This window comes from Eulemur rufifrons, chromosome 29 (genome assembly GCF_041146395.1).
Source record: "Eulemur rufifrons isolate Redbay chromosome 29, OSU_ERuf_1, whole genome shotgun sequence".
Taxonomy (NCBI): domain Eukaryota; kingdom Metazoa; phylum Chordata; class Mammalia; order Primates; family Lemuridae; genus Eulemur; species Eulemur rufifrons.
In genome coordinates this window covers 55,102,388-55,115,868 of record NC_091011.1, presented here as the reverse complement: position 1 = coordinate 55,115,868, position 13,481 = coordinate 55,102,388, and the positions used below count along the sequence as shown (strand labels likewise).

The window sequence follows — 13,481 nt, the reverse complement described above, 5'->3', positions numbered from 1 at the left end:
TAAAGGCCTTACGAGGAGCCAGTGTTTCAATGCATTTTAAACAATCTGATAAATTAAAATCATCAGGGTGCTCTAATTGCCCCTGTATTTCGGCAATGTAATAAAAAACATATTTCATGCTTTCTATTCTCTTAACAATTTGAAAATTTAAGCATTATTATGTTCCTTGTCTCACAGCTGAGTTCAGTGAGGGTTTTCTAAAGGTCACCACCCTATAAAATGGATTGATATCCTGGGGATCTGGTTTAAGAATATAATTGCTGAGGAATCCAAAAAGGTTGATCTCATCATAGAAGTGGAGAGTGGAGTGATGGTTACCAGAGGCTGGAGTGGTTACAGGGGAGGGAAGAATGGGAAACATTGGTCAAAGGATGTATAAATTATAATTAGATAGGAGGAATAAATCCAAGATTATCTGTGGTACAACATGGTGATTGTAGTTAACGATGATATATAGTATTCTTGAAAAATGCAAAGAAAGTAAATGTTAAGTGCTCTAATCACAATGATAACTACATGAAGTGATGTATTTGTTAATTAGCTAGATTTAACTATTCTCAATGTATATAAACATCAAAACATCACGTTGCATATGATAAATATATACAATGTTATCAGTTTAAAAAAAAATTTTAAGAATTGCATATCCTTCCCCCCACAGTACATGGCCCAGCTCTAAGTAGCATCTTAACAATGAACAGGAATATTTTTTAGACTCCATTGTGAACCAGAGGGCTTTACTTTCTACAAAACGTTTTATTTTCAATAACTCCATGGCAAGGGTCCCCTTAGAAAAATACAATTTAAAAAGGCAGCTTACAGAACTAAAAATAACTATATAATTCTATAGGGATGAATGTACAAAATAGATTTTGTCTGATCCTTACAACAATCCTATGAAGTTATGGAGAAGTTGCTTTTCCCATATTACAAATGTAGACACTGACAGCCTGAGAGAGAGGATTGGCAGATTTAGCAAAAAGAAATACAGGATTAATCAAGTTTAAATTTAAATAAAAAACAAATACTTTTTTGGTAAAGGTATCTCCCAAATATCACGAGGCATACTTATACTAAAAAGTTCTTCATTGTTTATCTGAAATTTAATCTGGCAAGCGTACAGAAAAGTAACCTAAGCCACCGGCTAAAACCTACATCGTCTGACCCACTCCACTGTGTGGTGGTATGGCCTAACATTATGGCTTAATCATGTTTAGATCTTCCACATTTCTATTTCAGCTTCCTTGTCAACAGACTGTAACATCAATTATGTCTTTAATGTCTCAGATGAAGAGAAAGCTGGATTTAGGCAAAGTAACTCCAGTTGACATGCACTGTAATAGAAATGCCTACTGTTTCTTATTTTCAAAGTATTTTTCATCATATTATCTCATTGATCAAAATAGGCCCTAGAGGATAAACTGAGGAGTTATTAGTGTTCCTATTTTTCAGATTTGATGATTAGGACTCAGAAATTTTTAGAGACCTCTCCAATTTCTCACCGCTTGTAGGGAGATAGATCCTAGCCTGGGGACCAAGTCTTACATACGAAAATCCAGTATGTAAAAGTAACATATGTTCTGTTTCTACTCATTGTTAACATAATTAATAATATTTAGAGACTATTTTTGACCCCTGATTTAACAGACAGTAAGCCAAAATGAGCCACTATACATTATTAATATTTTTGCTTGTATCAAAATGGTAAAGTCAGAGAGGGATGTATGGTCTGCTGAAAAATTTAAAAAAAAAGAAATCACTTCATTTTAAAAAGGCTTTAAACTTGCTAAAAGTGTTAAACATGTTGAAAGCATGTCTTCGTATAAATAGAAACACAGCGGTCCACTTTTAAAAGCATAGCATTTTCTTAATGCCTTTGCTAAAGAGACTTGGTTCTATTATATTAATATTACTGTCAAAAAGAGCAACTCAGTAAAAGACTCACTAAAATTAAAATTGCAACAAGTGTTTTCCATAGCAGTCAAGCAAGTTATTTTAAAGATCACCCTCTAACAGATAAATGAATTCAGTTATTTGGTGAGTTAACTTGTCTGCCAACCGCTTACTTCAAAACCAGGTATTGTAGGTGTGCACAGGGTCGCTTCGGCAGCTGATGTTCTCAGGGGAACTGCATGCATTCAACTAATTTAAACATCTAAAGATCTTTTCCAAGATGAAGTGAACAAATGCCAACATATTTGAAAATACATGATTAGGATTAAAAAAATTAAAGCCATAATCCCTCAATTAGCATTTAAAAGTAAAGAATTACAGAAGATGATTTATAACTGTAAAAGTTAACTGCTATTAGTAAAAAGAGACATTTTGAAAAGTGTTCATAACACAGCCCATCTTTCCTCCACCTCTTCACCCCTATGTTCTCTATTGCTTTCCATAAAGCCTCATCATTGCTCTCCTCCTCCCATTTCTCTCCTGTAATTGTTCCTTGTCTCTCTCTGCATCAATTTCTTTCTGGCATTGTCCACTTGGTTTCTCATTATTACTTTACTTTTCTTTTCTCCTTTTGCTCCTTTCTCTCACTGCTCATTTATGAAATTTTATAATGAGGTAATATATTTTAAAAGACTTAAAAGCTACATAATGCTATAAGTTACTGAAAAATGTATTCTTATATTTGTATAATTATTGGATAGGATATCAAGTGTCTAATTCCTATACTTTAAAATTCACTTATAAATGTTTTATGAAACCTGATATAATTTTAAGGTTTATTTATCAGGTTTATTATGTGTATGAGTAGTGTAGCTTTTTTTCTTTATATTATCTTGCATACTAAAATTTTCAATCTTCTAATAAATAATATTTAACATGTTATTAAAGTAACTTAAGAGTATTTTTAGAAGGGTTATATTTAAGTGAAAAATATTTCCATAACAGGAAAATTCTATTATGATAACTATGTGATAATATCTTCCCCACATCAGATATTAACATTAGTATTTTTTATATCTCATGACTTTTTTCTATATTTAATACAAACTTGGCCTTTTTTGGTGCATTGTATTTCTGCAAAAAAAAAAAAAAATACTGGTTTTACTGTCTGTCATTTGCAACCATGCAGAAGTTACATGGTCTTTACCTAATTTGAATAGATATTCAGTCTGATGATGTCCAGATACTTTTATTCATTGCTATTGCAATCCAGAGCTATATATTATCTAATTTCTATTTCAACCCTTTTCATGGCTGTGATTTTTTTATTATGAATAATTCAAATTGTTAAACATGTTTAGGAAACCCAAGTCTCAAGAAGAATTCCTCTATTTAAATTCATACTGTGGCCATTTAAAGGCAAATTACCCAGCAAGTATCACATAACACAAGATGTGTCTTTGAGAAAGAAAATGCATTTTGTGTTTGTCAGCTTGTTCTAAAAGGTAGAGAAGTTAAAAATACCAACAGACATTTCATTTAAAGTATTTTCAATAGAAGTTACTATTTCTCCTAACTCTCACTTATAAGAATAAAGGACATTACAAAAGGATTTTTAAAATTTTAACTTATAAAATATATTCATCTTCATTGAACATATATGATCACTAAGATGTACTCAGAAGTAATCCAACCTGGCGCATGAAAAAGCTCTATTTTCCTTGTGATTTCATTTTACTTCTTGTCATACTCATTTTAATAAATCCATATTCCTTGATTAAAGAAAAGAATTAACACTTTTGTTATAAATTTCAAGCATAGACTTGAAATCTGGAGAGAAATACTTTAATTAGCTTGTAAAAATTCTATTCAATTCTCTAATATGACTTACAGTGTGGTCCATGCTGAGCAGTTGGATCCTTATCTCAGAATTGTTTTAGGAGTCGTGGTAACCTCCTGTTCCAGGTACATACCTGCCCCTGGTCTCCCTACAGCCTAGACTGATTCCAGGCACGAAATGCTCCATCTGCTTCTTAGCTGTTTCAATTTAGAGTGATTTTGGTCAATATAGAACCACATAAGGAGAAATATTCTCTCCTTATAAAAATAGTGTGATATAGTCATCTTCTTACAGCATTGGAGAAGGTGATAGCATGTTCTCAAAAAACACTGAGGCTGAAATTTAACAATTTTATTTGACAATTATTGGATCACCAAGCACTTACCTGGATAATATCGGGCCAGGCCGGTGGCACTGCCAAACACCTGCCACAACAATGAAGGGTCTTCCTCTCGATTTTTTTTGAAAACGTCATCTAAGGCACTTGTCCAGTTTAGTTCATTTAACACAATTGTTGCTAACACACACAAAAAGGAAAAGTCAATTAATTCAATTTTATAATTAAAAATTGAATGTCTTCATTTATTTGCAGAATAATATTACACATTTCATTGCTCTACCTCTAAAAGCACTCTAATCCGGTTGTTATCAAAATGTTTTAGACATGGAATTATTTCTTTAAACAAAATTTTATATGACAGTGGCCCCACTGATATTTTCAGTAGGGTAATTGGAGGGCGGGAGGCTGTCCTGTGCACTGTAGGATGTTTAACAGCATCTCTTGCCCTGACCCACTAGACATCAGTACCACTCCCCCTGTCATGACAGGCAAAAATGTCTCTAGAATGTGTCAGATGGCCCCTGGGGGCAAAATCGCTCTGGTTGAGAACTGCTCTGACACATAAAACAGGAGGAGTGTTGGGTGATATTTCTCCTTATTCTCAGAGGCAGTTCTCAGGAAACCTATAGGATGTTCTAGGGCACAGTTTAAAGATCATGACCTTCAAAAATGGATGAGTCTATGTGGTATACTAACATAAACAGGCCTATTATCCAAGTTAAAAAAAAATAGATGTTTGTCATTAAGCATAGTTTATTAACTGTGTTTAAAAAATTGTATGTATTTTGATAAAGGAAACATTAATTCAGAGGCTCGACAATATCAGTGTTAGAAATAGCAACCAGGTGATACTTTATCACTACCTTTATAAAAAATGTGTTTTTCCTTTTCCTGGTTAGTTCGATTAATAATAAGAGCATGTTGCTATTAAGGGCCAGGTGATTGATTTTGATACCTAACTACTGATCTTGCGTAGGTATCACAAAGATATGTCATTCATTACAATGAAAGAGAAGCAATTATAATGTGAAATATAACATGGGCTAAAATAGTACATAATTTATAATTATGGTCCTCCATGATCATAAATTCTTAAGTCTTACAGATTACAAATTTAATTGCCTTAGAATATAATTTTTCTTTTATCCAAAAAGATAATCGTATGTCTTTTTTTTTTTTTGCCTTTATACATAAAATATGCATCATGACCCCAGAAGATTAGCAGATTAGGCCATTCTGCACTGGAGAGTCTCTGCCTAAGCCTAAATAGTGAAAATGTGCTTAGGGTAAGGACTGGAGATGCTGCTTCACTTTCTTCTATTCTTTTATGCAACAACAAATAAAGCAAACAAATGCAAGCGCAGTGAAATCATGCACAAGATTTTTTAAAGGTAAAAGAAAAAAGAGCTTTGTCAAAAAAGATGCATAGCATCTGTGTTTATATTTTAAAGCCTGTATTTTACCAAAAAGGAAAACAAAAAAAACAAGGTGATTGTGAAAGTGTTCTGGAACCAGCATCCCAACGTAGTTCTCATTATTGAAAACTAACAAGATTTTCATCTTTATGGGTGTGATTACTTTCAGAAAGATCAGTTGTGTGTGTGTGAATATTCATGAGCTGGGTCAGATCCATAGTGCATCTGAGATACTAGAGAATTCATATTCAAAAGCATGATCCAGTGAACGCTAAGTGGCTGGTTATATGAAAATTTATATTCACACAGATAACTTGAACTGATGCCTACCATTCATGAATATTTATATTAATATACAAAACGTCACAGAAAAAAGGGACATTGTACTTTGCTTCATTTATGACTTTTAAAGTAATATTCTACTGAACAAATAATGATGTTTATTTATGATCCAGATAGACTTCATTAATCCCCAATCTATTCTATCTTTTTAATTTCCTTGACTCTTTAATTCACATTAAGCAACTAACATCTAATTATTTTAATAAAGATTTATTTGTTTTTAAGTCTGCTAATTTTTTCATAGTTTTATTTGATAGCTTAAGAGCTACTAAGTATTAAACACTGATATACTGTGAATTATACTTTTATGTATTGGGGGAAAAGTCAAGCTCTGAAATATTCCTATCATCATGGCCATATGTTTTAAAATTTCTACTTTATGCATTTGAAAGTTCTTTTTTTCAGATAAGCCATTACTAAGGTAGATTTCAAAATATTTCACCTACAAATGAGCAAACTACATAAAGAATTCCCAGACTAGGTACCTGAACTGATTAAATTTTACTCAGAATGAAAGAAATGGTATCATGTATCTATCACGTTAGCAATGTTTATAAACTTGATAATACTCAGTGTGTAGCAGAGTGTAAGGATACAGCTACTTTCATGTGTCAGTGTATATTTATAAGGATTTTAGAATGTAATCATTATTCTATTAGTCACAGTCTTTATATGAATGTCCAGAGCCAGAAATAAAAATTCAAAGGGTCTGCCATGGGAAGGCAAAATTACTACAACCTTTTTAGAGAACAGTTTGACTGCATCTATCAACAAACACACAGTCTTTCTTCCAATAATTCCACTTCAGTCCTTAATCAGAGAATTATAGAGCAAGAATCATTCATTCAACTATTTAAATTTCTTTAAGATATTTTTAAATTTCTTAAGATATTAATCCCAAAACTAGAAAGTAGTATAAATTGCTGTACTAGGAAAAGTTTTTTTCTCAAATTAAAAGCAGCTAAAAAAAATGTAAAAAAATATGTAAAGCTTCAAAGCAAACAAACAAGCAAGTATAAATGGTATTTTAGGTCTTTGGTTATTTGGCCACATTTTTCTGATCCACATTATGAATTATATTTGACTAACAAACACGTATTATTTTGGTATCCTGAAATGAAAAGACTTTTCTTAACTTTGCAAAATTAAATAGCTTACCCAGAATTACTAAGGCACCCATCATTTCTCCATCTCTATGCTATTAACATACTTAGGACAAGTAATGCTGAAATAACTTAGTAATCTGCAGATAAACCAATAATAAAACTAATGCATGATACTGGCCACACTAAAATAAGTTTATGTCATTTTTTGGATTTGAATTCTGACCCTGCCATTTTCATTGTATCTACATACATACAATTTCCCTTTTTCTCTCTCAATATGTAAGAAGAGTTTATTTAGGAAGATTTTTAAAAGTAAGTATTCTGGGTAAAAAGCCAAGTGTATTAGAAAAGTTAAAAGTTGTTACTAGGAGATCTTTTGTTTTATATCACAGAGAGTCTATGTGGTTATGCTGGTGTCTTTCTCTATTCTCAGCAAATATCTTTAGTCTCCCCTCGTTTCCTGATACCAGAGTTCTTAAAAAATCACAGGTATAAAACATGATTCTTTCATGATGGAAAAGAATTAAACAAGGTCAACTTCCTTGGGAAATTACTATGTTCAGCAAATATAACTCTGGATTATGAAATTGGGCATGGTTCATTCAGATAAAAAAATCTACACTCAGTAATTGTGGAACTCTCACTAAAGTTCAACAGATTTCAACAACGTTCAATAGAAAAAAATAAGTTTTCATTTGTCATCACATATTACAAAGACTTTAAAATACAATTATTATTCCATAAGTCACAATCTTTATTTGAATGTCCACAGCAAGAAATCAAAATCCAAAGAATCCATTCAATTACAGAAATATTAATATATAATAAATTAGTAGCCAAATAATGTTTAATATAAGAATTTCATAATAAATTGTCTTTTTAAAAAAATTTCAAATAGTTCTAGACCACATATAAAACTTCTCCTTTTATTTGGACAGATATATTTAATAATATTGATAATAGTTCTCATGGTTTTCCATAAATTATTTAGTATTATCTAAAATTACATTGCATTTTATATTCTCAATTGTATATTATACATGGTATTATATTACATGTTATGTATTATGTTCACTACTACCCTCTCTTTCCTCCCCATCCCCAACAAATAGTAATGTTTTACATTCACACAAACTTCCAATTTTTTGCTTGAAATGAGATTGGAAGTACATATGTGTGGTCAATAATTTTTCACTGTAGAAGGCTGGTCAATGCCAACTGGCCTGACAAACTTTGCTAAGTTTATTACGGCTACTTTAAGAGTAAAATTAGTTCTCATTTTCTGTCAACTTTTAAGAAATGAAGATCTTTATCTCTGTTAGAAAATTAGATTTTACAAAAATTAAGTCTTTTATAGATAGATGTCCAAGGCCAAGCCTACTAAAAGCAGTGAATGCTTGGAAAGCAACCCTTGACTTTGAGGCCTCTATTCTGAATGGCATAACAGGATTTCAGTGATAATTGATTCAGAATGCCAGAATAGTTAGTTTTCAAAAACATGGCCTTGGTGTTCACCAATTCTCTCTTTTAGAGTATTCTATTGTTCAGTCTGGCTTCTCAAGGGAAGAAAGAAAAATCTAATTTGTAACAGAACAAAAGAAGCACCTTACATTTACTGCTAATTCTTCAAAAAGACATGACTCTCATATCTATATCTTGTTTACGACATGAAATACAGAATCTTTGACGAGCTCTGAATCCAATTTTCTTCTGCAAACGTCAACCAGTAAAGTATTGCATTATTGCTCCCTTTTAAGTTTGAATAATTTTGTTGATTTATCCAGGGTTCAAGGCCTCTCCATGCATCGAGGGCACTATTTGACTATTTGAAAAACCCTAATGTTATTTATAATGTCAACTACAGCTTTCTTTTTTTTTTTTAACAGCATTATTGAGATGTCATTGGCATATAAAAATTGTGCATGTGTGTGTGTGTGTGTATATAAAGTGTAAAACCTTATGTTTTGATATATGTATATTTTGTGAAATCATCACTAAAATCAAGCTAATTAACTTTTCCATTACCCTTACATAGCTACCATTGGGGTAAAGGGTGAAAAGATCTAATTTAATATCTATCTTCTTAGAAAATTACAAATAGACAACACAGTATTGTTAACTACCCTCACCATGCTATACATCAGATCTCCAGAACTTATTCACCTTGCATACGTGAAAGTTTGTACCCTTAATTGCAGCTTTCTAATGAAGCAAATATATGCTAGAATAAAGAGAAAACATATTTGTTTTGATGTACTTAAAATATAATTTTGATTAATGTTTGATAAGAGATGTAGCTATTAAAGCTATGTATGGGACTAGATACTAAAAATTATTTTTGTTTAACAATACTAAATATTATACAGTTAAATAAATAAGACAACAGGCCACAATGTTTACTATACTATATACATTTAACTAAAATACTATTCTGTTTTTATACCCTTGCATTGAGATAAAAATTAGCATGTTAAACTATTGCCACTAAGAATATTAACTTAGTAATATTTATTAAGTACTTACTGCATTGCAACAAGTATTATCCATTTTCTATACATTATTTAACTTACAGAATGACATTTTGAGTGAAATACTATCACCTTCCTTTTTAGATGACAAAAATAAAACCTAAAAAGGTTATTCAAACAAGTGCGTTAGATTCCAAAATTCCTACCATTCATGAGCTATTTGTTTCTAAGCTTTCACTTTTATGTAGTCTGATTATCTAGAATTTTAAATCTGAAAAACAAGATTGCCTATGCCTCAAATGATTCCTAACTGAGACCTATATTCTTCCTCAGAAGATATTTGGCAATGTCTAGAGACATTTTTCCTGGTCATGACTAGTGGGATGCTACTGGCCTCTAGTGGGTAGAGGCCAGGATTGCTCTAAACATCCTGCAGTGCCCAGGATAGACCCCACAGCATTATCAAATGTCAATAGTGCCCAGGTTGAGAAACACTGGTAAAGTATAACTATAAACACAAGACAGTTGATCCGCTTTGAAAGAAAACAATATTCTCCATGAATTGTGTCAATAAAAACCAGAGTAAAACTTCTTCAAAGTAAAAGTTGACATATTTAAAAATAATACTATGCTTCATGCTATTAAATTACGTCAATATTTCAGGCTACATTTTGGCACTCCTTGGGTTGGGCACATTTTTTATTTTAGTTCCAGAAACTCTATCACACCATTCTCTTCCCTAAACAAAGCAAGCAAGGGTTTCAAAACTAGTTTATAGTGCCATTAAATGTTACCCAAAGCTAGTTTTTAGTGCTATTAAATGTTACCCCTTCTACCATCTTCATTTTTGGACAATCACAGAGTATTAGAGGGTTTTTGTTTTGTTTTATTTTAGATTCAACACTGTGTGATTCTAAACTAGACATATCTTTTATCTTTATAACAAGTGTTCATTTCATACCATAGTAAATAACGTAGTCATTAAAAGAGTTGCATCAACAGATGAGCTGAGCCAGATGTCACTAATTTTATTCATCAACCCTAATCTCTAAAAAGAAAAATGTTAATAAGAAGAAACTCACTGATCCAATTAAGAGCACAGACAAAAAGAATCTACTTTAAGGACTAGACAGTGTGCATAAATATTAAAATAGATGAATCTTTTCAGTGGATTTGGCTAATGGAATCTCATCAAATCCCAGTGTAAATGAAAGATTAATAAATTACAGGGAGATGGGAAGACCAAATCTAATCTCTCTAATTATGTCTCGGGCACCAGAATTCACCTCCCACTGAGGATGGGAGAGCAGAAGGCTCCAAGGCACACAAGGACCTTGATGAGGAGATAAGCCTTATTCCTCCAGTTAATTTGGTACAAATATTAAAAGGCCCTTGTCCTTGTCAATTCTCTAACCCCTGTATTACTGAGATTCTGGCCTTGCTATCTCTTTAGTTTCCTGTAGATTGAGCACCTGGCCAATGCCCAGAACACAGCTGTTCTGCTTTAATGAAATCTGCAAATTATGGAGCACACAGGGAGCTCAGGAGAAATCCACGTTATTATTAAAGAAAATAGTAATACAAGGGGAATAGAAGACACTAGGATCTAATATCATGTCTACTAATTGAAGAATTTTACATCACTTTAAATAAAATTATTATAAGATTTGGAGGGGTGCTGCAGGGATTTTACATAAGAAACCTCAAAAGAATAGGAGGCAAGATAAAAATTGTGTTTTATTCTTCAACATTCTGTTTTTCTGTTCCTAATATTATCAAAACCAAATAAAGTATTAATAACTTCGGTAGCCAAGAATCCCAATCACCAGTATAACATGCTATTTAAAACAAATCATTTACTCTCATGTGCTTCTGTTGTTCTTTTCATCTAAAAAAAAAAAAAAAAGAAGAATGTAACTATACTAAGGGTCCTACAGAGCCTACAGGGTTGGTGTGAAGGTCAATTAAGCTTATGAATGAAAACTAAATTAATGAACATAATTTTATTACAGTTCCTCAGCTGGATTAAAAAATTATAAGGTGCATATCTCCTTTAAATGTCTTGCTTAGACAACAGCTCCTTTTGAGATGTCAGCATATTATTTTAGTTTTGTCAGTAATTTTCTTTTCCCTGAATAAAAATACATTTCTTTTATATGGAGTAATTAGAATGTAATTCTGTGTTTGTTTTGTATAAAGTTACATTACTGCTGCCCAATCCCCTGATTTACTTAAAAGCTATCACATCATGAGACTATTTATTAGACTCAGGTAGTTGAAATACTTTCACTTTGAATTTGGGAACATTACCTAATCTGAAAATATAAACCAGGAGCTGTAGAGTAATTACCTAAAGAATACAATACAATTTCTTCCATTGACACTACTTCACAAAGTCAGAAATTTGAATATTTTTAATTAAAAGTATAAAACTGTTAAATCTCTATTTCTAGATATCAATATTTTAGTAAATACATAGCCTGCTAAATTCTAAACAAAGAAAACTAAAAATGCCCTAAAGACCTTTTATTTAAACCTTAAAAACGGTAATAAAATATAAGGTAAAAAATCAGAATCTCTGAAACACAGAAACTAAGTTGGAAGCTATATAGAAATGAATATGCAATTAAGATCAAATTTAAAGGACCTCAAGTTGAGTTTTTTTTTCCCCATGCACACTATCAATTCTCTTGCTGGTGATGCTTTTTGCTTAGAATAAGTGGTATTTTAAAATGAGCATGTGAATGTACATGGTATGAGCAAAGACTATTCTCACCCCCTGCCCACCTTCTCACAGACTTCACATCTTTCTGCCAGAAGTAGCCATTTGACCTTAGGAAAGTCAACCTCAACTTTACGCTCTCAACCTCAACTTCCTCACCTGCACAGTGGGGATAATAATAGTACCTGAGCCACAGAGGTATTCTGAAGATTACATTTTACTTAGAATACTATTTGCCATTTAGTAAGTGCACAATAAATGTCACTTGCCTTATCATCCTTATTAATTTTTCTCTATCTCGAACTCCTGACTTCAAGCGATCCTCCCACCTCGGCCTCCCTGAGTGCTAGGATTACAGGTGGGAGCCACCGCACCAGCTCTGACTCAGGTAGGGCAAAGGCAATATATGTAACTTAAACATTTGTATCTCTGTAATATGCCAAAATAAAATAAATAATTAAATAAAAGTTATAGAGTTGTGACATCAAAAAAATTTTCTTTCTCAACTTTCAGGATTTAAAAGATATTTTAAATTTATCTTAATGGAGCAATACTTATCTAGCTTCTATAAAGAAAATAGTGCACTAACCTTTCCAAAACCACTTCCATTGTTATATAAGACAATGGCAAACTAAAAATATATATATTCACACACACACACACACACACACATGCATATATTTATATTCTTTCTAATGATAGCACTGAATGTAATACATAATTTTGGTGAGGAGAAAATTTTTGCAATGGGATATTCCCAGTGCTCCTGAAATCAAACCACAATGGTGAATGCTGCATGGAGTACAGCAAAGAGACACCAAAATTCTGGTAAAAGGAGTGACATTATGTAAGATCTGATAGGCATACCAGACACCACACACACACACACACACACACACACACACACACACAGAATTATGCACAAACAGGCTACTGCTACAGCTGAGAAGAAACTCAGGTTGAGAAATTCAGACCAAATTAGATATGGGAAATCTCTTGCCTTTGCTCTGAGACTGCCCAACTGCATAAGGAATTTAGTGTCTCCATATAAATCTGGACTGCTGAATTCACAAAGAAGGATCAAAACATATTGAAGCTGACTAACGAGATACAGTTGAAGATGGATAACAAGGCTCCTGGGGACGAGGGTGATACTGTCAATGAGGCACACGCTGCTTGGTACTTAAGGGTTTGTGTCGACCAGTTTTAGAACAAAGAGTTGCCTGGTGATTTTAAGATAGAAAGATCAGATCCATTGAAGCACAGTACATGGAAGTCGGCTATAAGCAAGAAAAGCAACCCCTTGGTTTAAATACCATGTACTGCTTCAGACTGAAGAAAGAAAACAACTAAAC

The 13,481-nt window shown here is 32.4% G+C and overlaps 1 protein-coding gene across 7 annotated transcripts in view; it reads right to left on the bottom strand.

Annotated features, from left to right (window-relative positions):
• CACNA2D1 (calcium voltage-gated channel auxiliary subunit alpha2delta 1) overlaps positions 1 to 13,481 on the bottom strand; it is a 474,506-nt gene that overhangs the window by 128,381 nt on the left and 332,644 nt on the right. For all 7 annotated transcript variants that reach the window (XM_069461262.1, XM_069461263.1, XM_069461264.1 and 4 more), the window contains exon 7: positions 4,119 to 4,250. In XM_069461262.1, the coding sequence (XP_069317363.1) occupies positions 4,119 to 4,250 (132 nt within the window). The remainder of the gene's footprint in view (positions 1 to 4,118; positions 4,251 to 13,481) is intronic.